At 43.1% G+C, this 23909-nt stretch overlaps 1 protein-coding gene across 14 annotated transcripts in view; it reads right to left on the reverse strand.

The window, feature by feature from the left end:
• Positions 1 to 23909, reverse strand: part of ANKRD44 (ankyrin repeat domain 44) — a 161608-nt gene that overhangs the window by 35927 nt on the left and 101772 nt on the right. For 4 of the 14 annotated variants that reach the window (XM_083627461.1, XM_083627460.1, XM_083627468.1 and 1 more), the window contains exons 9-16: positions 23565 to 23643; positions 20799 to 20913; positions 17680 to 17762; positions 11782 to 11899; positions 9234 to 9302; positions 6587 to 6727; positions 1877 to 1960; positions 326 to 437 (exon numbers count right to left, since the gene is read on the reverse strand). In XM_083627461.1, the coding sequence (XP_083483587.1) occupies positions 326 to 437; positions 1877 to 1960; positions 6587 to 6727; positions 9234 to 9302; positions 11782 to 11899; positions 17680 to 17762; positions 20799 to 20913; positions 23565 to 23643 (801 nt within the window). The remainder of the gene's footprint in view (positions 1 to 325; positions 438 to 1876; positions 1961 to 6586; positions 6728 to 9233; positions 9303 to 11781; positions 11900 to 17679; positions 17763 to 20798; positions 20914 to 23564; positions 23644 to 23909) is intronic. The other 10 variants (XR_014551372.1, XM_083627472.1, XM_083627471.1 and 7 more) reach the window with 3 other exon arrangements.

The raw sequence follows: 23909 nt of genomic DNA on the forward strand, positions 1-23909 counted from the left end.
ACTACAGAAGCAGTTGACGACTGTGGCCATCAATCAGCAGAGTTAGCCTCAGGCATTTCCACTCACATCTGCAGTCTAAAAGGGTTTTGGAGATTTCGTGCTGATTAGCCAGCCATTCATCTCCCCATTTCCAAGGTCTACTTTATGCAGTCTTGAATTCTGTCCGTTCTGGGGAACCACCCTTCCCTAACCCCATACCCAATATTAAAGTCTAATAGGACTCAAAAACAACCACCACAGCCCTGCAGAGTTAAGAACATGACAAACTGTTTGTCAGAAGCTAACATGGCATGCAGCATCTCAGTAGCAGTCAGGGCCTACTCACCAGTTCTAAACACTGCCGGTGTCCATAAGCAGCAGCATAATGCACGGTATTGTACCCATCTTTGTCCTGGATTGACGGGTTGGCTTCATTTTGAAGAAGGAATTCTAGACACCTGTGGAATATTTGTAAGTATAAATGCTAAGTTGTACCAGCTGATTCGACATAGATGCCAAGACGACAACATTTCCTGGTGTTGAGTATAAACTAACTAGCTTTTTCATTGTGCAAGGATCTTGCACCTGTTACATGCTGGGTTTTCCATCATATTCACTTAGATTTTGTACAGAAATAACCAATGTTGTGGATAATAATAATAATTTATTATTATTTATACCCCGTCCATCTGGCTGGGTTTCCCCAGCCACTCTGGGCGGCTCCCTGTAAGGATTCCTGCTCCGTGCTTGCAGTCATGGGATTGTTTTCTATCACATGACAGTGTATGTTTTCATTCCACATAGTGGGAAGTGATGGAGACAGGATGTTTATGTTACTGTGTTTCCGTGATGTGGGACTACTGTCCTTTGTTCTTTCTCTTTGCTGTCTGATGAGAAAGAGGAAGGAGCTAAGTCAGAATGCTCCGAGTGTATTATATGTAAATAAAGACGATTAGCCAAAATGTTGCTACTGAGTTTGTTACGCAAACTGCTAACAATCTGCAGGATCCTTAAGCGTGCTAATGCCACCTGGTATCAGTCGCTGTGATGTTTAGGCTGGAGAAAGCTTTTGAAGCTCCCGACCGACCAGGAGGGAGAGAACATGCCAGTTGGGCATGTGTCTCTGCCAGGGTGCTACACGCGAGTAGGACGATCCTAACACTCCCAACAGAATATTAATAATGATAATAATAAAGCGATAAAATATCAAACATTAAAAACTTCCCTAAACAGGGCTGCCTTCAGATGTCTTCTAAAAGTCGTAAGTCATAAGATCCCTTATGATCAGCTCTCCTACTGCTCCAGATTCTAAAACCCATTCTTTTGGAAGAATCAGCTGCTGTAGTAGAGTCGCTGCTTCAGCTACATAACCCCACACATTATAAATGTCAACCTATGCATTTCTCAAAACCAACAGCTTTCCTCATGTTGTCTATTTACTTGGGAACAGCTCCATAGGAAAGAGATTCGATGACATTTTCTGTGTCACTTCCTTGCATGCATATTCTACCTCGTTGACAATCGACACAAACACTACAACAAAAAACCACGGCATAAGGAACATCAGCTATGAATATTAAATTTGTGAAGGACATATATTCCTTGCAGCATATTACCACAATGCATTTGATTTGGACAACAGCACACCACGTTTAAAATGCCTTGGAACGCTACAGCGGCAGCCAGAACGGAAAAGTTAAAAGGACACAAAAACACAAACACACATACACAAATATCTATAGACCATAATTCAAAGGTTAGCGCTTCATCGCCTCAGCGGTTGAATGCAGCAGCACAGCAGGTGAGCAAAAATAAGGAATGCACATAACTGCAACCCACGGAAGCAAAAGCATTATACGGAGATGGAGTCAAACTGCTCTATTGACACCAAACTTACAATGCAGCTGCTTTTTCCTTCATTTCATTGGCTCTTTCAAGTTCTTCAGCATTTTCATGGGAGTTACCCAAAATATTCTTTCTTCTTAACATAAGGGACAGAAAAATGCAACTCATTTTGAAAACTGACACTTCAGAGATTCGCATAAGCGACCAGCCATCATTTTCACTTCAGAGCAGTGTACATACTTATGGGTGCCACCAGGAAACCTTAATAATAATAATAATAATAATAATAATAATAATAATAATAATGCCGCAGGGCGCAATCCTCTCCCCGATGCTTTTTAACATCTTTATGCGCCCCCCTTGCCCAGATTATCCGGAGCTTTGGGCTGGGCTGTCACCAATATGCTGATGACACTCAGCTCTATCTGCTGATGGATGGCCACACCGACTCGGCCCCGAACACACTGACCAGATGCTTGGAAGCTGTGGCTGGATGGTTTCGTGGGAGCCGATTGAAACTAAGTCCTTCGAAGACAGAGGTCCTATGGCTGGGTCGGGATGGCATGGGGATGAGGGACCAACTCCCTTCTCTTGAGGGGGCCCAATTAGTGCCATTGCCTTCCGTTAAGAGTTTGGGTGTAATCCTTGACGCCTCCCTTTCCATGGAGGCGCAGGTTACAGCAACAGCCAAGGCGACATTTTTCCACCTTCGCCGCATCAAGCAGTTGGTCCCTTACCTTTCCCGCCCCGACCTGGCCACAGTGATCCATGCGACGGTCACCTCCAGGCTTGACTACTGTAATTTGCTCTACGCGGGGCTGCCCTTGAAGCTGTCCCAGAAACTCCAGCGGGTGCAGAATGCCGCAGCGAGGCTCCTTACGGGGTCTCTGCCATAGGAGCATATTCACCCAGTGCTTTTCAAACTGCACTGGCTCCCGGTAGAGTACAGGGTCAGATTTAAGGTGCTGCTTTTGACCTTTAAAGCCCTTCACAGCCTAGGACCCTCGTACCTACGAGACCGCCTCTCCCGGTATGCCCCACGGAGAGCTTCAAGGTCCATAAATAGCAACACCCTAGTGGTCCCGGGCCCTAAGGAAGTTAGATTGGCTTCAACCAGAGCCAGGGCCTTTTCAACACTGGCTCCAGCCTGGTGGAACGCTCTGCCTCATGAGACCAGGGCCCTGCAGGATCTGATTTCTTTCCGCAGGGCCTGTAAGACAGAGTTGTGCTGCCTGGCCTTTGGCTTGGAGCCAATTTTATTCCCTCCCTCTCTTTATTTTTTCTTTTCCTTCTCCTCCTGCGATGAGGCTACATTTTAATATTTTAATGTTTCATTATTTTAATGTTGTATTTTAATTTTGTTTTTAAGTTGTAATCATTCAACTTGTTTTTATTATTGCTTGTAAGCCGCTCTGAGCCTGGCCTTGGCTGGGGAGGGCGGGGTATAAATAATAATGATGATAATAATAATAATAATAATAATAATAATAATAATAATAATAATAATATAACTGACTGTCTGACCTATGGACAAGGCTAAGAGTCACATCAAGCTTCCATAACAAACGTTTCAGAAATTTTGCAAAATTATTGTCACAGGGCAGATGTTACTGTCATGTTGGCTGTAACTGCCTGCACAACTGTTTCAATACCTCCAGGTCTTTTTGGACTGCAGTTCCTATCAACTTCTGCCTGCATAGCCAATGGTCAGGGATGAAAGGAGCTGTAATCCAGCAACTCCTGTCTGGAGAAATATGTGTCTCCTAGAAATGTAGCAGCTATCGTATATCAACCACTTTAAACTGATGTTTCACTGAGGTTCCTGGGCTAGATGCACCATGGGTTTGATTCCCTAAGGTTGCTTTTGTATTCTTCATGTTTAACCGAGATCTACCTAATCTACCACTGGTGGACTCGTTCCTGGCCTTTTCCATTCTGAAAGAAGATTCACAAAACAAGAAAGTTAAACTCTACGGCAGCTCATGATGCCACTAGCAGCAAACCTGTTCTAACTAGACTCTTCCCTGGGAGTTCAGAATGTTCCTGTTCTTAAAATAGAATGGAAGAAATGAGGACTTGGGGTTTATCACTATTAAAATATGAATGCATTCTGTTTCATTAGCAGAAATCCTGAATGCGGCCCAAAAGCATTTCCTCATACATAATTGGCTCCCTGTCCAGGAATATCGTTAACGAATCAGGTCAGTAGAAATGAGAAGCTTGGTATGTCCATTTTTATAAAGAGAGACAAAAGAAGAAAAAGCACAAAAAGTTCAGCACTCCTATTTTCAGAATTATTTCTCCACAAGGTCTGGTCTTCTCTCTTAAGCACCCAGTGCTGTTGTTTGTGGCATTTGCCACTTCAGTAGTTGGTAAGAACCTTATTCACTATTAAATTTATATCCCACCTTTCCTCCCAAAGAGTCTAGGGCAGCAAGCAACAAATTATAAAATTATAGAAACACAAAAAGCATATCCAATACAATGCAGAAAGGTAAATATCTCAACTTAAAAGGTCTGTTGAAAGAAGAAGGTCTTCATCAGGCGCCAAAATGACAAAAGAGGTGGTGCCTATCTAATATTTAAGGGAAGCGAATCCCTAAGGGTTGATGCCACAAAACTAAGGGCAGCAAACACTTGAACCATACCATTCACTCAATCACAGTGGAATGTTTTAAATGCCTGAGGAAAGAATTCTGCCACAATATATACCTTAACATTTTAAGACCACTTAAAATATTTCTGTTTTCAAACCCTTGACTGGAGAAAAATGACTATGTCCAGTTTTTAAGGCCCATCGCAACTTGCCCCCCCTTTTTTTACAGCTATACCTAAAACATTTTACAATGCCGCCATGTAAGTAGCATGCACAGGTATAGCGCACACTGATGTTTTCAGATACGTGTGTCGGACATTTACATGTGCCGGGGAACTGGGACTGACTAAACCTCTTGGTTGTAAGTACAAGTGGTACCAATACTTGCTGTATGGAGCCAATTTTAAAGAGCATTAATCTTATCCTTTCCTTTCCCCCCTAAAAATATTTTCTGTCTCTACATCATGGAAATCTATTCCATCAGGTCCCTCCCCCCCCTTTTCTTTCTTTGATATTCATAGGCAGTTCAGATAGATCCATTCCTTTGGCATAGCTTTTGAGATTATCGTTGCTGGAGACTTTAAGCACAGGGTACGTCCCCAGCTGCTATGGAATCTGTAGCAAGCTAGGTAGAAAGGAATCATGTTACGATGACTTGGGTATTACAGGAAAAGAGATTATAATCAAATCCTCTGGTACCAGTACATCATGGCAGGCTACAAAGGTACAAATTCACCCAGCTGTGACTATTATATGTGGTAAATTTAACACACATACACAAGGAGGAAGAGAATTCAGGCAGATCTACACCAACTGTTTAAAGCACATCCAATGCATGTTTAGAGCACATGACACACACACCCCAAAGAATCCTGGGAACTGTAGTATACTAAGGTTGCTGAAAATGGTAGCCCTGTGAGGGGAAAACTACAGTTCCCATAATTCTTTGAGAGAAGCCACATGCTTCAAATGTGAGTTGGATGTGCTTTAAACGTGTGGAGTGGACCTGCCCTCAGTCACTGGGCCAGGAGATTTGAGGAAGAGCAGTATTATGGGGGTATTTTAATTTCTGCCACAGTGCAAGGTTCCTGCCGAATCCTTCTGCCATCTCTTGAGTGCCTGGATGTGATGGGGCCCTATGACAGAATAGTCTCAATGCCTCCCCTAATGCATGTTTCGTCTGATATTTCTGTATCTCCAGGTATACAAAAAATGTTCTGAATTGCAATGGGTTCTTAGAATCAGAACCATAGGATTGTAGGGTTGGAAAGGACCATGAGGGTCACCTAGGAATTTATGGCCTAATGCAGGGCTCGAATACCTGAATTATCAAATGACTGAATCATCTTTGCTGCCACACACTTGTGGCCCTTTGTGTTCTCTCCTTTTGAGAAGAGCAGCCATATACCGCAAACCCACCTACACTTTTACATCAGGAGGACAGAAACTTGAGGAACGGCATCACAGCAACATTACCATAGGGAGAAAACATCTACAGTGCTCCTCTCCAGTAAACAGAGTCCCTCTTGTTTCTGTCTGCATGAAAAAAGGTCCTATATAACTTAGTATCTAAGGACCTGGTTTTACCAATAGGCTCATGAAATCTAAAATGGCTCTAGGTGAATTTTTTACATATCACACACAGCTTTTACCTGTGTGAGGAACTAACCTCAAGAGGGAACAATTCTATGGAAAGACGGTATTAGAAAGAAGTGAGGTAATTTTAATCTGTTTAGACAGAATGAAAAGTGAGGTGATTTCAATTTGTTTTAGCATTTTAACTTTTGTATGTATGGTTGTGATTTTTCTCCCCCGGTTTTATTATTTTATCTCTTTTGTAAACCGCTTTGTGGGTTTTCTTGTTTTGTTTTTTACAATCAAGAGGTGTCTAAATTTTATGAAATGAATAAATAAATAAATAAAGTCCAAGCTGCTGCATTTGCAGATATGACAGCAACTTGAAGGGAACTGTGAGGCTTCTCAATACACAGAGGACATAAGTTATTCAAAGTAATCAAAGTAGCTGAATGCATTCATGAAGGGGAAAGGGAATACTTTTGGTTCTGGGAGTATTTTTTCTGAAATAAGACTGTTGCATAAAGAGACCAGAAATGACATTGGCTTAGCGCTGAAGTTGAAACAAGGAATGCAAATAGGCTTGTTTACTTTCTGTCCATGTCTGAAGCAGCAGCATAGTGTAAAGCCGTCCGTCCCCAGTCATCTGTTTCGTTAATATTGGCCCCCGTGGTCACCAGCGTCTCCATACATTGGAAATGACAATTTGCAGCTGCGTAGTGCAGAGGTGTCCTGAAAAATAAATAGGAACGAATTAGCTCAGACACTACCTTGAGTAACGGCGTGCGTTACGTTAACTGCTCCTGACAGCAACGTTACTATAGGGGGAACCCATTTCGAGGTAACAATAGCAGCTATTTAATTGAATGCAGAACATATTCTTCCTCCTGCGGTGAAGATTAGAAGTAGGGGTTTGGGAAATGCAAAAGACCATGGGCTGCGGAAGGGGGTGGGGAGTACGGAGAGAAGAATTGAACAAACAGAGGGATGTGGAATGTTATTCACAAAAAAACAGTAAAAACAAGGAAGAAACAAGGAACACTCCTGAAAGGGAGAAGGGAGGATAGGGAGGAATAATGATGATTCTTCTCCTACGCTGTGCCTGGGAATTCCCTTTATAGGTTTTGCACCTGTGATACGCCAACTCTATAAGGGCATTCCAGAGCTCCAGCCAAGGAACTGGTGCTCCTCTCTATCTTGTTGAGGATGTAAACATTATTTTCAGCACCTATGCATTCACTGAGAGGGGAGCACCGGACTGCTTAGTTCTGTACAGTGAGTGGTACCTCGGGTTACAGACACTTCAGGTTACAGACGCTTCAGGTTACAGACTCCGCTAACCTAGAAATAGTACCTCAGGTTAAGAACTTTGCTTCAGGATGAGAACAGAAATTGTGCAGTGGCAGCACGGCAGCAGCGGGAGGCCCCATTAGCTAAAGAGGTGCTTCAGGTTAAGAACAGTTTCAGGTTAAGAATGGACCTCCAGAACGAATTAAGTTCTTAACCCGAGGTACCACTGTACTCACCATAATAACAACTGCAGCTCCAGGAGCTTTCTCTGTGGTGGGGGTAGAGAACCTGTGGCCCTCCTCCTAGAGATGGGATTGTAACCCAGAACATCCGGGAGTCCATGAGTTCTCCATCCCTGCCCTATGAAGCCTTTATTCACTGTGATTCTTTGTTAGCCTTTTCAACAAAGCTTGCCCTCTTACTTTGTTGCTTGACTAAGGGCAGGAACTTAGCCATCTTCTCCACCAAGACTTATGAAAAGTATATCTTACATCCAGAAACACATATAAGCAGTGCTTTTTTTCTAAAAAAATATAAATGTTTAGGGGTACTCTCATTTTCCTACTCATACTGAAATACTGTCAGAATCTCCACTCGGCCAAGCTGATAAAGCTCATCTTCGGGCCGAGTCCTTCGGAATCGCCCTCCGGCGAATAATTAACGACCTGAGCCTTTGATAAGCAGAGAATCCAAAACAGCATGCGGAAGTGATGAGATTTATGGCTACATCGCTATGCTTTATTTCTTACTACGCAGACAGCAAAGAAATATACATCCTCTCTCTATGAAAGCAGAGAGCAACTGAACAACAAAGGAACAAAGGAACAGAGAAACCAGTACGTCACATCCGTCTCCCTTCTCCTGTGAGACTTCCAATAGCCTGGACTGTCTCTGGAATGTAAACAGAGCCTTGTGACTCTAAGCAGCTGCTCAGTGGCAAACAGAAACTAACATATACTGCCCCTTAATGAGGCCAAACTTAGATTCACAAAATGTTTAGGGGTATGCGTACCCCTGCGTACCCCCCCCCCCCCCCCAGAAAAAAGCACTGCATGTAAGGTTAGGGAGCACTGGTTATACATACGCTTGGCAATATTTGTTAAAAATGAGTGCTGCTCGACGACCTCTTTATACATTGGCACATTAATGCAGTTGGGGCCAAAAGCAAAGCAAAAATTGCTTATTTTTTATTTATCAAATCTATATCCCAAGCTTCCTTCGGAAGGAGCCCAGAGAAGCAAACACACAATTTAAGAGCAGAAACATTATAAACCAGTTAAAGCATTCAAAAAACTATTGCAGTCAAAAGTACTCTAAAAGCCGTTGCAGTTAAAAGCATTCAAGAATCCAAACTGTATTGGGAAAGAAAGAGGAAAGAATAAGCCATTGGTGGCAGGTGATTTTTTTTAATAGAAAGAACAAAAATCTATTTTATGGATTCAGTGTATACTGCACCTGTATTTTTGGCATTACACTTGAGGCAGCAATATACTACAGGGGATGCCTTTTTCCTGTCCTGCTCAGGTGGAGATTTAAATAAGGGGCAGCCCCACAGCAACGTATAACCACTGCCACCATCTGTCTCAGTTTCTCATTCTCATCCTCTCATGCTCACACTTCAGCCTATCAAAAATAACCTAAAACTTCAGGAGGGAGGGAGGGGCGGAAAAAACCCAGTGCTACGAAATCAGGACCGTGCTACGTACTCAGAGCCCTTAGACAGATTTGAGATCTGGATGCAAAAGCCCAATGTTTGTCTGTGGCATTCTAGATCTGAGCAGAAATATGCCAGCATCAGGAATTGTGTTATGTAGCTTTTATCAAGGGTCGAGTTTTAGAAGTCAAGGATGAGCTTCCTTTAGTTTTGTCTGTTATACTCATGTATTGTTAAGGCTAAAGTTCTTGTCTTTCATTTTTAATTTTTTTTTAAGTACGGTAAATTACAAACCTTCCATGTTTGTCTTTTTTATTGAAATCTGCTCCACTGCTCTGCAAGAGTTTTACACAATCAACGTTACTGAAAAGACAAAGAAAGGAAAAGAATGCATGAACTGAAATAAAACAGACACTTCGCATTGATGGAGGGGCAGGGAGTTTCTCCATTAACAGTTCGGGTTCTGGGAAGAACCAGCTAGGATAAGCAATCTAAGCAAGAACAACTGAAAGAACAATTTGTAAATATCTCTTCTGTCCACACAGAAATCTGTGGGATACCTTCTGAATTAGCCAGCATAGTCCTATTCAGGCAAATGGTACCAGGAACATGTGAGGGTAGCCATGCTCCTTTGACAACACCACACATGCCGGCTACGCCTCTGGTGGATGAGTGATCATAGGCAGTCTGATGGGAGACATGAATAATTCTTCCAAAGGATTGGGAGCCCCGGTTAACCTACTTTAAGTCATAATACCTGCCACTGAATAAACCAATGTGATTTTCTTCAGAGCATATAACAAAGGACTGTTTTAAATTAATCTATACAAATTTAACCCCAACCGTTTAATCGGAAAGAACCACTGCAGCCAATTCATTTCAAAATTTTGTTAAGACATTAAAGGCATGATCTATCAAGAAGTTCTCCTTCACAACTCTCACTGTGGTCAAGAAATCACAGTCCCCATTCATTGTTGCAAGTTTATTATGTGCAGGAGAACTTCCTTCAATGTGGGAGGTGCCTTCAGTTTGCTAAATGGGTATCTCATGCAGTGCCCTCCAGATGACTGCAACTGCCATCATCTCATACCATTCACCATATTGACTGGGGTTGTAAGACCAGCATTTGGGGAGCAGTATGTTGGCTCCCCCAGTATTGACGTTTGTTGGATGCAGGACTCATTATGAATGAAAGAGATAGAATTAAGCTGACATTCTTTTTCAATCGGTCTGTCTCTTAAACATCAGAACTGTACCAAACCCCTTAAAATCTGTTGCCTGTTTAGCCTCTTTCATGCTAAAACCTAAGTCCTGATATGCACAAATGTGGGAACGGTGGACGTTAAGACTTGTTTTACGGCTAGCCTTTGACACAAGGGGAGGGCACAGTCTGTTAAAATGAAAGATTTGGCTACAGAATTACAGGATGAGGATTGCTTTGCCCTCTTTCTGGCAACTTGCCTTCCAGGATGGCAATTTAGTTATTTGGCCTGTATGAAAAAAGAACAAAGTGTTCACTTCTTTGAGCTGGTCTGGCCTGGATAAGACAGGACAAAAAAAAAAATCTGCTCAGGCAGAAGAGGTAGTAAACAACCATCTAGTGCAACTTGTGCCCTCTAACACAAGGCCACTTATTATTAACTCAATCCAGGTTTAAATCAACGTTTAGGGTATTTAAGTATGGTATAGTAGAGGGCCCAGGTTAAAATACAGTTCCTTGTCTAACACAGTAGACATAGTAGACATGCTAGGTCTCACATAGTATCACATAGATCAGGTCATGGTGGCAACTCCCTTGTCATGGAAGGAGTAGCTACAGTCATACCTCTGCGAATGTCCGCCCCTTCGATAGTCCATTTCGGCGGACGTCCGCAGCAAACCCGGAAGTACTAGAATGGGTTACTTTCAGGTTTGCTGCTTAGCGCACGCGTAGAAGCGCAAAACTGCTCCACGCGCACGTCCAGAGCGATGCTCTGTCTAGCGACTCTTTTGTCGAGCGTCTGGGGCTCCAGAATGGATACCGGACGCTCGACGAGGTACCACTGTACTGTTCCCCGCTGAGAGAGAAAAACGATGTATTAAATTAGCAGCCTGCTGAGAAGCGATGCATTCTATGCTGTGGTTTAGGATTACAGTGGTACCTCGGGTTACATACGCTTCAGGTTACAGACTCCGCTAACCCAGAAATAGTGCTTCAGGTTAAGAACTTTGCTTCAGGATGAGAACAGAAATCGTGCTCCGTCAGCGCGGCGGCAGCGGGAGGCCCCATTAGCTAAAGTGGTGCTTCAGGTTAAGAACAGTTTCAGGTTAAGAATGGACCTCCGGAATGAATTAAGTACTTAACCCGAGGTACCACTGTACAGGATATGGTGCTCTCTTTTCTGCAAGTGGCATGTATGGACAAATGGGACAGGGAGAAGATGGAATTCCATGTAGGCCTCGGATCTTTTAGTTTAATGCTGCTCCCACAAAACCCAATTTATTGTGAGGGCCACACGATTCATTTGCAAGATTAAGCTTTGCAGATGTGATTTCCTACATGATAAACCACAGCAATCACATGAGTGCTTGAGAATACAATGACTCAGAAGAGGAGGGAAGACTCAAATGAGAGCTGAGCAATCTATGATAGGAGAAGTGTGGTGTTTGCTTAAAGAGGCACAGAGTTTATTTTTCCCTCAAGTATGAGTTTGCATGCGTGAAACACAAAATGCCAATCCTCGGAAGCAACGTTTTTATGCAGTCTTTTGCTATTCCTTATTTGGAACCAATTTATTTTGCGGAGAGGCCACAGAACTGAAATTATATATAACTTGGCAGTTACGATTTCAAAACCACTTACCCTCCTGCAGCAGCGGCATGGAGGCACGTTCTTCCAAATTTATCTGGGGTGTCTATTTCAAAGCCTGCAGACAGCACGTGCTCATTACTAAACATGGATACTATGCTATACTTTTGTCCTAGTTAAACCGCAAGAAACATTGCAGAGACAGAAAAATCAGTTAGTCAGAAAAAAACCCCAACAACACAAAAATTAGAGAATGCAGACACAACTGTAGTCAGCGAGAGGTTGTCATGGAAACGGACAGGGGCTGCTCAAGCTTGGCAGCTGCATAAAGAAGAACCGTAAAGTCAGAAAGAATCTATTTTCACATTCAGCCCTGTGCTATATAAGTATTTAAATCATGCAGCAGGCATTTATGAGGCAGATTGCTATCGAGAGAACTGACAGCAGGGCACGAAGGCAGAAAGCTCTGCAAAGGAAACAAGGGAGTCACAGAGATTGCCTCAGCAGGCCTCAAATAGGATTTTTATTTATTGATGGCTTCAGATTCTGTGCCGGGGGGGGGGGAGAGAAAGGGTGACTTTCTAGGAAAATGCAAACGCTTTATATGGAAAACAGCAAAAGTTTATCGAAGCAAGGGCACGGTAAAAATTCACCGTTAAGTTGTGGAGTGGGTGGATATTCTTTGGGAAAGGGAGAAAGGGATTGCGATTATTTTTCCCTAAGGGTGCCTACAGACAATACATTCTCACAGATGTGGAAATATTTCTGACTGCTTTGTTTTGTGCATCATGCACATGGGTTTATTTATTTATTTCCTATTGCTGGGAGAAAGGTTTTTGTCCTTTTTTACTCCTTGGAAAGGGTGTTTGTTTGTTTGTTTGTTTTTTGAGAAGGTACCTAATAAAAATCCCAAACACAGCTCAATTGGTGCTACTATGGAAAAAAGATGATACGTTTTTACTGTTACTGTCCTTGTCATATTTATATGCCTGTGACACCATATTAACTGATGGGCGAGCGGACAATTCCCTCTTATGCCTGAGCAGTTTTGGAACTATTTTTAGAAAAGTTGTAAACTGATTTTTTATTTTATTTTTTTAAGTTTAGTAGAAGACTAGTGTTTCCTCAGTGATCAGGGTGGGGGGAGGGCAGTAAAAGGCTACACCCACGCACAATAATAATCATACTACTGTTACCACCTCTATAAAGAATACAGTAGTACAGTTGTACAACATATGTTTTGCATCCCAAAAAAGACTCCTGTTTGTAAACCGCTTTGAGGGTTTTTGTTTTGTTTTGTTTTTTACAATCAAGTGATGTATAGATTTTATGAAATAAATAAACACATCCTGGAGAGCCACTGTCAATCAGTGTAGAAACTATTAAGCTACATGACGCAAAAGCCTGTGTCAGTAGTATAGGGCAGCTTCTATGCTTCTGAGTCACCTATGAGCTCATCCACACTTTCGCTTGCCCGGCCACTTTCCCACAGGGAAACCTTAAACAGCTTAAAAGCCTTCAATAGCTCAGGATACCTGAAGGACCACATCTCCTCATATAAACCATCTTAATCTGAAGCCCTTCTTCGTGTGCCACCTCGTCCACATGTGGCCCAGCGGGTGACAACATGACCTTCTCTGTGGTGGCTCCCCGTTTGCGGAATGCTCTCCCCCAGGGAGATTCGAATGGCACCTTCATTATGTATATTTTAGGCGCCAGGCGAAGGCATTCTTCTTCAACTAGGCCTTTGGCAGATTAATATTCCACAGCCTTTTAAATGGCTCTGTAGGAAGGGCGGGGTGAGGTTATTGTTTAGCTGCTTGGCTTTACTTATTTACTCGTCTTTATCCTGTATTTTATTCTGTGAAGCGCCCTGAGATCCATAATATAACAATAACAATGACAAACCTAAAAGGTGGTTAGAAATGATGATATATGTAAACTGCTAAAGTAAAATGAAAATCAGATAGGTGGGACTTGGGGAAGCCCACTTAACAATGTTTAGAAAAATAAGGTTACAGATAGGTAGCCGTGTTGGTCTGCCATAGTCAAAACAAAAAAAAATTTTTTTCTTCCAGTAGCACCTTAAAGACCAACTAAGTTAGTTCTTGGTGTGAGCTTTCGTGTGCATGCACACTTCTTCAGATACACTGAAACAGAAGTTGCCAGATCCTTCTATATAGTGAGAAGGTGGGGAGGGGTATTACTCAGAAGGGTGGTGGGAATGGGTGATTGGCAGATAGCTGCGATGAGCCTGTTGACAACTCTTAACGACTGCAATAGGTCTTACAGGAAAAAGCAAGGGGTGAGAAGGTGAAAAATGGCTTTGTCATGTATAATGAGATAAGAATCCAATGTCTTTGTTCAGACCAGGTCTCTCCATGGTTTTAAGTTTGGTAATGAGTTGCAATTCAGCAGCTTCTCTTTCTAAAGAGAAGTAATACCCCTCCCCACCTTCTCACTATATAGAAGGATCTGGCAACTTCTGTTTCAGTGTATCTGAAGAAGTGTGCATGCACACGAAAGCTCATACCAAGAACTAACTTAGTTGGTCTTTAAGGTGCTACTGGAAGAAAAAAAATTTTTTTTGTTCAGAAAAATAAGGGTATGACAAGAATTTGTTTGTATCTTTTGTCTTTTCTGTTTGTGTTTTTTATTTGTGTTATATGGAGATATGGAGAGGTGCAATCCTAAACCATGTTTCTAATACTCTTGCACTACTCTCCTAAATTTGGAGGTGCAGCTGCCCAGTTACTACCCAGTGTGGTTCGCTCTAGTATTGGTGGTCTTAAAATTAAGCGGACAGCTGGGCTGCTAAAAATGCAAGGACAAGGAGTGAGAGTGGCTTATTCTCCCTCAGCACAGCAGCTTTAAAAAGGAACAGTCAAGTCATAGAGGTGGCCTCTTCAGAGAAAGGCAAGCTGCCACTGTACCTCAGATTAAACAAAACACTTCTATCCATTATTAGGAAGCAGGGACGTAAATGATTAATGCTGACAAGTTTCTAACCATACACTGAACAACACGTGGGGCATTTTAAACGACACGTTTTTCGCCCAGAGGGAAGGGAAGCTCCGTTTTCGTAACGCAGGGGTTGTTCCCACATTACAAAATGGACTACTTCCCCAATATTTTCGACACCGGAAAATGTAGAACACCCATGGCCTAGTCACAAGGAAGGAGAGGCCGCTGCCTGTGCAAGCGTTTCGGGTGTGGAGCTGGACGAAACTATGTCTGATCACATTTCCGTGGCACCAACTTTCTGTATGCGAAGCCAGTTGTGCGGCTTCGTAAGCGTGGCTTATGGTTTTTGAAAGGGCTGTCAAAAATAAAAGCCCGAATGGCAGTTCACGATGCCATTTCCACACCAGTTACTGAACCTTTACGTTCAGAAGCAATGCCCTTAGCAGGGGCTGTACTACAGCAGCATTTGAACCTGCCTCGACTCACATAATAAATAATAATAATAATAATAATAATAATAATAATAATAATAATAATAATTTATTTATACCCTACCCAATCTGGCTGAGTTTCCCCAGCCACTCTGGGCGGCTCCCAATCAAGTGTTAAAACAATACAGCATTAAATATTAAAAACTTCCCTAATCAGGGCTGCCTTCACATGTCTTTTAAAGGGAAGATAGCTGCTTATTTCCTTCACATCTGAAGGGAGGCCATTCCACAGGGAGGGTGCCACTACCGAGAAGGCTCTCTGTCTGGTTCCCTGTAACCTCACTTCTCGCAATGAGGAAACTGCCAGAAGGCCCTTGGAGCTGGATCTCAGTGTCTGGGCTGAACGATGGGGGTGGAGATACTCCTTCAGGTATACAGGACCAAGGCCGTTTAGAGCTTTCAAGGTCAGCACCAACACTTTGAATTGTGCTCGGAAACGTACTGGGAGCCAATGTAGATCTCTCAGGACCAGTGTTATGTGGTCCCGGCGGCCACTCCCAGTAACCAGTCTAGCTGCCGCATTCTGGATTAATTGCAGTTTCCAGATCACCTTCAAAGTTAGCCCCACGTAGAGCGCATTGCTCTCTTCTCCATTCCATTTAAATTTGCAGGGATGATGATCAAGGAGCGTGTAGTCTTGCTGCTTGCCAACCTTTGCAGCCAAGTGCAAAAAGCAGGAAACAAAACTAAGATTCAAGAACTATTGAGATTGGCAAGAAGGGTTCGGTTGTTTTAGTAATTTTGAGGAGAAGGAGCAGTACATTGGGGGGGGCTGAAAATGGTGGGGCATCTGAAGCTGCAGGCCGAGATGTGGGGAGCCAACACATGAAGACACCAATAATGCTAATGTTAATGAAGGAATTTTGTTAGATGTGGTAGAAAGGTGGGATATTGGCTTAGGGGTAATTTTGGCTTAGTGGGATAGTTGGGGCAATTTTAATAAAATTTAACCAAGTCACTGCTTCTATTACTGGCCTCCACTCACACATCAAAACTGACAGCGATGGATTTGGTTCCCACCCAATGCATTTGAGCTTAAGACTCTTGATTTATGCAGTCAGGGACATTAAAACTGGTACAACACAAGGTTTCTATATCCTTTTAGCCAACTTCATCTATAAATAATATTAATATTATATAAATAATATGGATTATAATATTTCTGAGTTCTTACACATGCAGAAGATAATAATAAAAACTGTATTACATCCAAATTAGGAATCTAAAATATGATAAAACGCTTAAAAAAAAAAAAAGGCAGCAAGGGAAAACCAATTTCCTAATCTTACAATGCACCGAAGTTTTATCATTCACTCTGAAAATACAAGAGCAACATGATCCTATACTTGTCTGCTAAGGTGCCGAGAGTTGTTAAAGGTAAAGGTACCCCTGCCCGTACGGGCCAGTCGTGTCTGACTCTAGGGTTGTGCGCCCATCTCACTTAAGAGGCCGGGGGCCAGCACTGTCCGGAGACACTTCTGGGTCACATGGCCAGCGTGACAAAGCTGCATCTGGCGAGCCAGCGCAGCACACGGAAACGCCGTTTACCTTCCCGCCAGTAAGCGGTCCCTATTTATCTACTTGCACCCGGGGGTGCTTTCAAACTGCTAGGATGGCAGGCGCTGGGACCGAGCAGCGGGAGCGCACCCCGCAGCGAGGATTCGAACCGCCGACCTTTCGATCGGCAAGTCCTAGGCACTGAGGTTTTACCCGCAGCGCCACCCACGAACCGCTGAGAGTTGTTAGGAGACCCCTAACTCCCCTCACTGAGCTGTGATTCCCAGAGTTCTCTTTGGAGAAGGACTGATTATTAAGCCACTCTACTACAGGGGTCTCCTAACAGCACCCTGAACAAACTACAATGCCCAGAATTCTTTGGGGGGTGGAAGCCATGACTGTTTCAAGTGGTATGATACTGCTTTAGATGTGAAGTGCAGGTGGGGCCTAAATCCAGTGAGATTTACTTCCAGATTATGTGGATGCAGAATTGAAATCTAAGCCTTGGATCCCAAGTTGCTGTTCCATTGGAGGTTTCCAATGGCAGGGAAGGAGGGGGGTAGCAATTTTTTTCCCAATTTCTCCTTCTCCTTGCAGCATGCCGCCACACTCTTGGAGCAGGGTCTTCCAACCGTATGGTGCAGATTTTCAGGCTACTGCAGGGTGAAGTCTTGAAAATTGCTTCCCCCGCCCTCCCCACTTCCACCACCAGGAACATACCATAGACAAAAATTCCAAATTTCCTATGGCCATCAGGGAAGAAAAAAGCATACATTGTGCTTCAGACACAAGCAGTACAGATGATAGGAATTCATGCGCATGCACATAGGTAGGGGTTTGCACAAGTAAGCACATGCAGCTAGCGCCACAAACATGAAACCGGAAATGAGGCCTTTAAATTTTAGTAACGTGAGCCCACAACGCTAACCAAAAGAAGGACCCACAAGCAGCTCACTTGCAACATTAACTGAGCTTTGCATTTTCTTCCTCATTTGCTTACCTGATGACAGCAACTTCCTACAGCAGTCGGCATGGGCATTTAGCGCTGCCAAGTGTAAGGGGAACATTCTGTGGACGCCGCATCTGAAAAACACAAAGGAACCTCTGTGCAAACCCTTTCAGAAAGAAATCAGGTGGAGCCATCTCAAAAGTTGTTGTTTTTTTAATCTACTCAAGAGGGAAGTTATTTAAGTGTTGGCTGTCATCTCAGGGAAACCTAGGCAAATTCAACAGTCAGGGAGTAGTATTCAACTACCCGTATTTTTCGCTCTATAAGACGCACCAGACCACAAGACGCACCTAGTTTTTGGAGGAAAAAAACAAGAAAAATATTCTGAATCCCAGAAGCCAGAATAGCAAGAGGGATCGCTGCGCAGTGAAAGCAGCAATCCCTCTTGCTGTTCTGGCTTCTGGGATAGCTGCGCAGCCTGCATTCGCTCCATAGAACGCACACACATTTCCCCTTACTTTTTAGGAGGGAAAAAGTGAGTCTTATAGAGCAAAAAATACGGTAAATAGTTGTGTCAGAACTAAAACAACTGGAATTTGTCCCTCTCTTCTCCCCAGACATGCCCCCCTACTGTCCTCGAATCTGCTCTGGAGGGTCAGGGGAATCCCCAGAAGCGATTTAGGGGGTGCACTGGAGGAGGAGAGGGGGGAGATTATTCTAATATACAATCTGGAATCCTTGCCTGGACAGAATGATCTGCTTAATGCTAGGTTGAATGCAGCAAACAAGCACCATGAGTTTCCTAATGGTGCCTTATTAGGCTCTGAGTTTAATAGACCACTTTCATGCTAACACAACTCCTAGCAAGAAGCTTGCCATATCAAACACTTCGAAATCTCTGTGACACACAAATATGAGGCCAGACAGGCTGGCAAAACCATTGCATTAATCTGCAGAGCTCTTCCATATGTTGCAAAAAATAAATAAATGGTCCAACGCAGCTTCTGTCTTCTGATAGACCAGCTATTGCATAATTTCTGTCTACAGCCTAAAAATATTCCCATCTGAATATAAACCGGTCTTTCTCCTGCAATGCGCTCCCTCTGCTACACCAAGGATAAGCTGATGACCCAGCTGTCCGCATCTTGATCTTATATCCCTTTAAAACACAGAACTATCTTAATTAATGACCTTCTGCTTTGTTTTCTGTTCATTCCACAGCAAAATCCCTACTGCTCGACATCTACTTAGAAGATCACAATAGGATCTTGACAAATGGGTGTCTCAGAATTTCATTCTAGATCCCTGGCAACTAATTTCCTTCTATAATGGTTGTCTTCACAACACTTCCAAGCCGGCTTTTCACTTCACTGGGCATTTCAGCCACTGACAGAGGTGTTTTATTTGATCAACCTACAGGTCACTGAAGCGTGTAATAGAAATTTTGAGCAGATAACCCAGATTGCTCAACCTAGTTTTCATGCTGGCGTTCTTCTCTCCTTTTTTTTTTTTTTACCTTAAACACTTAGAAAAGGAGTAGATTGAAATTTATAAAGGAAGAAGCCAAAAAGGTTGCAGTTCTCAAAATGGTCATCTCCCGACTCACCTCGCCTCTAAATCTATATAGAGCAACAATCTAAACACTATATAATTTTCCGTTTTCCACTGCAAATAGAAGCATAAAAAGTTCTTAAACTGTGCGATCCCAAAGACAGTGACATAACTAAATTAGCTTTGCAAATGTTATATACAGTATAATCCATGGGTAGGCAAACTAAGGCCCAGGGGCCGGATCCGGCCCAATCGCCTTCTAAATCCGGCCTGTGGACAGTCCGGGAATCAGCATGTTTTTACATGAGTAGAATGTGTCCTTTTATTTAAAATGCATCTCTGAGTTATTTGTGGGGCCTAGGAATTTGTTATTTTTTATTTATTTTTCTAAAATAAATATGGCCCCCCACAAGGTCTGAGGTTACAGTGGACCGTCTCCCTGCTGAAAAAGTTTGCTGACCCCTGATATAATCCAACCAAAGTTAAATACCCTTTTTAATTCACAGTGGTTTCGGTAAAGATAGTTAAGCATATGCTGTTCCGTCCCTTCTGTGGTTTTAACAACATTTACCGTATTTTTTGCTCTATAAGACTCACTTTTTCCCTCCTAAAAAGTAAGGGGAAATGTGTGTGCGTCTTATGGAGCGAATGCAGGCTGCGCAGCTATCCCAGAAGCCAGAACAGCAAGAGGGATTGCTGCTTTCACTGCACAGCGATCCCTCTTGCTGTTCTGGCTTCTGAGATTCAGAATATTTTTTTTCTTGTTTTCCTCCTCCAAAAGCTAGGAGCGTCTTGTGGTCTGGTGCGTCTTATGGAGCGAAAAATACGGTATTTGGTATCAGCCATGAATTAGGTATCTTAAAAAACAAGAATTTGCAACCGCAGAATCCATATGGTTACATGTTGAATGAGCACTTATGTGCTAGCACAGGGGTCAGCAACCTTTTTCAGCCGTGGGCTGGTCCACTGTCCTTCAGACCATGTGGGGGGCCGGACTATATATATTTTGGGGGGGGGGGGAATGAGCGAATTCCTATGCCTCACAAATAACCCAGAGATGCATTTTAAATAAAAGCACACATTCTACTTGTGTCAAAACACCAGGCAGGCCCCACAAATAACCTAGAGATGCATTTTAAATAAAAGGACACTTTCTACTCATATAAAAACACACTGATTCCCGGACCATCCACAGGTTGCCTACCCATGCTCTAGAGAGATTAATAAAACCAAAAATCTAGGAAGTAATTTTCCAATGATTTATTGGTAAACATACATCCTATATTCTAGGGCAGGGGTCAGCAAACTTTTTCAGCAGGGGGCCGGTCCACTGTCCCTCAGACCATGCGGGGGGGGGCGGACTATATTGGGGGGGGGGGAATGAATTCCTATGCCCCACAAATAACCCACAGATGCATTTTAAATAAAAGCACACATTCTACTCATATAAAAACACGCTGACTCCCGCACCATCCACAGGCCGGATTGAGATGGTGATTGGGCCGCATCCGGCCCCCGGGCCTTAGGTTGCCTACCCCTGTGCTAGCATATTCACAACAAACCTTATACAGTCAGTCATTGCTAAGCCATCCAAAAAATCTATTTCTTCAGCAACTTACCTGGCAGCATCAGCTCCACTGGTTATTAGGGTGTTAATCAAAAGCTCATGTCCATATCTTGCAGCCACGTGGAGCGGGGTGTTGCCATCTTTATCAACACAGTCAATTTCACCTCCTGGAAATGACATTTTTAACGCAGAAATAAGGATCAAGTGCAATTCAGCTACCAAAGATTTCACATTACTCACTAGGAATATAGGTCACTCATCAACACCAGCCTGAAGAGATGATGCAAGTTATTTTAAGTCTTCTCACTAGTCACAATATAAACTATTTCAGGGGCAGGTTATGAATGTATAAGCTAGGCATTAGCCACACACTCACTGTGTTCCTACAGCAGAAATAATGACTGAGTGTGCGATGTTATATTATACAGACACACCAGAAAATTATTGCCATGCAATTGTGAAAGTTTACTTAATAATTCCCCTCTCGCTCATATAAATAGGGCAAATATATCTGTTCAACTTCAGAGCATTTAATAATCTCTTTCAATAGAAAGCTAACATACTTTTAATGATATATGCTAAGTTTTGAATACAGTTAGCAAGTTTAGCTCTGTCTTGAAACTTTCTAGGTAAGATTTCTTCTTTTGTGGAAGTTATTTAGCTCAGTGTGTGTGTGTGTGTGTGATCACATCTCTACCAAATAGGCTGAAATATTTTATTCACGTTGCTTCTCCAATACATTGGTAGCACATCTTATGCTACATTATAATACAACAACAACAGCGTTCTACTCACCAGTAAAGGATGCTATAAAATTTCTTTTTCAGATTTAGGCAAAATGAATATCTAGGTTTTTTGTCTTAAATTTTCTTTGGCAGAAAATATTTTTTGAGGAACTAGATATGATGGCTTTAATCTAAACCCCCAATCTACCATGGAGGGCACCAAGTCTGGAGACACTGACCTACATTGTCCATATATATCATAAAACTCTTTCTTTATCATGCCTCTCGGCAGCTTTGTCAGATGACGAACTGACAAAATTAGAAAGAACCACTTCCATCAGCTGGTTTGTCTATGGCCAAGCCTGCATAAAACTAAACTATCAGGCAATAACGGTTCCATACCTGGGTGTACTACCTTATTAAACTGACTCTGATTGGCCTGTACTGACTGTATTGATTCACAACTGTTAAGAGGAAGTGGCAAGATAAAGCAAAGCAGCAGGTAGAAGATTGCTAGAATTACTCAACTGGGAAGGGCTTATGCTCTGTATTAGAAAATAAGACTGCATGTCATCGCCTACGAATGGAAAGCACTCCACAGTCTGCTGCTGACCCACACGAGGTAATTAAGAGACTGCTATAGGAAGTATGCAGCCTTCCCACCCACCCCCAAGGAGATGGCGGGGGGACTGCCTTGCCAGTGGTGGCCACAATGCACCCCCGGATTCGAAAGAAGGGAGTGCCGGTCACTTGGCACGAGCCCTCGGTGAAGTCGGCTCTTCCTGATGCCGTCTCCAATCAGCGCCCGGGTTCGCTTTAGCTCGGATATATAATTGGAAACATATAATTGGAAAGAAGCTAAAGCACATACATCAGGCAAAATTCGGGAGATAAGACTGCTGATTAATGGATCTCTGTGACCGGAGCGACAGATGGGACAAATAAATCAAGTGATGAACCACCATCAAGAGACTGGTACGTTTGGAGTGAAACGGAAGGGGGGTGGAGGAAAAACCTTTTCTTTTCTTTGCCTTATGTGAGTATTAATAACCCTCCACCCCAGAAAGAAGTTCGTGGCATCTTATTAAGCACAAGCAGGAATTCAAGAGCTGTGTGGAGTGAATTATAGATCAAAGAGATAATTGGTAAACAAAGGAGAACGGAGGAAAGTTTTATGATGCAGTTTTAAATGGCGTCTCGCTAAGACAGGCTTGCCTAAGAAAGATGGGGGGGGGGGAGGACCAGGATCATTGAAATGTGAATCATGACTGGAATGCGATCTAAACCTGGCAGAGCCCTCCTGATATTCTGATATACTTGGCAAGCCTGGAGAACTAAAGGACAGACCGAGGATAAATTTTTTATGGAAGTGTGGACTGGCGTCTGTTCCTAAGTGATATGAGTCTTGGAGAGTGTAAAACCCACGCAGAAGATGTTTGTTTCCAACCTGCTTGTGAAGATTATCAGAGATCGCAAAGAAAGGATTATATGATAACAAGAAGATGAAGAAAGTAATAAAGAGACTATCTGGACAGAACTGGATAGAACTGTTTAATTAAAGCAGCAACATAAGTGATGCTTGGATTCCCGTTTGGAGCTTGAAGTATGGGTAAAAGGTAAAGGTACCCCTGCCCGTACGGGCCAGTCTTGACAGACTCTAGGGTTGTGTACTCATCTCACTCTAGAGGCCGGGAGCCAGCGCTGTCCGCAGACACTTCCGGGTCACGTGGCCAGCGTGACGAAGCTGCTCTGACGAACCGGCACCAGAGCAGCACACGGAAACGTCATTTACCTTCCCGCTATAAAGCGGTACCTATTTATCTACTTGCACTTAAGGGTGCTTTCGAACTGCTAGGTGGGCAGGAGCTAGGACCGAACGACGGGAGCTCACCCCGCCGCGGGGATTCGAACTGCCGACCATGCGATCGGCAAGTCCTAGGCGCTGAGGTTTTACCCACAGCGCCACCCGCTGTACCCCCAACAAAATTTAAAAATTTGGCTGTATAATTTGGAACTAATGTGATTTGAAAATAATGTGACTTGATTGGCCTGTTAATAAAAATTATTATAGAAAACAGGAAGAACTTTCTTACCATTCTGAATGAGAGTTTGAGACCGCGTAAACCTCCCATGCACGGCTGTCATGTGCAACGGACTCTTCCCATCTTTACTCTGTCAAAAACAAAACAAAATGCCCCAAACTGACCACTGCCATTTGACCACAATTCAGTTTAATCATAAGCACGGGGTTGCAAGGTATCCTGAAATGTTACGAGTTGTTCGTAAATCCAGCCATTCATCTTTGACCACCTAAACCAGGCTCCCTCAACCTTGGCCCTCCAGATGTTTTGAGACTACAATTCCCATCATCCCTGACCACTGGTCCTGCTAGCTAGGGATCATGGGAGTTGTAGGCCAAAAACATCTGGAGGGCCGAG

This window comes from Podarcis filfolensis (genome assembly GCF_964270895.1).
Source record: "Podarcis filfolensis genome assembly, chromosome: 1".
NCBI classification, from domain to species: domain Eukaryota; kingdom Metazoa; phylum Chordata; class Lepidosauria; order Squamata; family Lacertidae; genus Podarcis; species Podarcis filfolensis.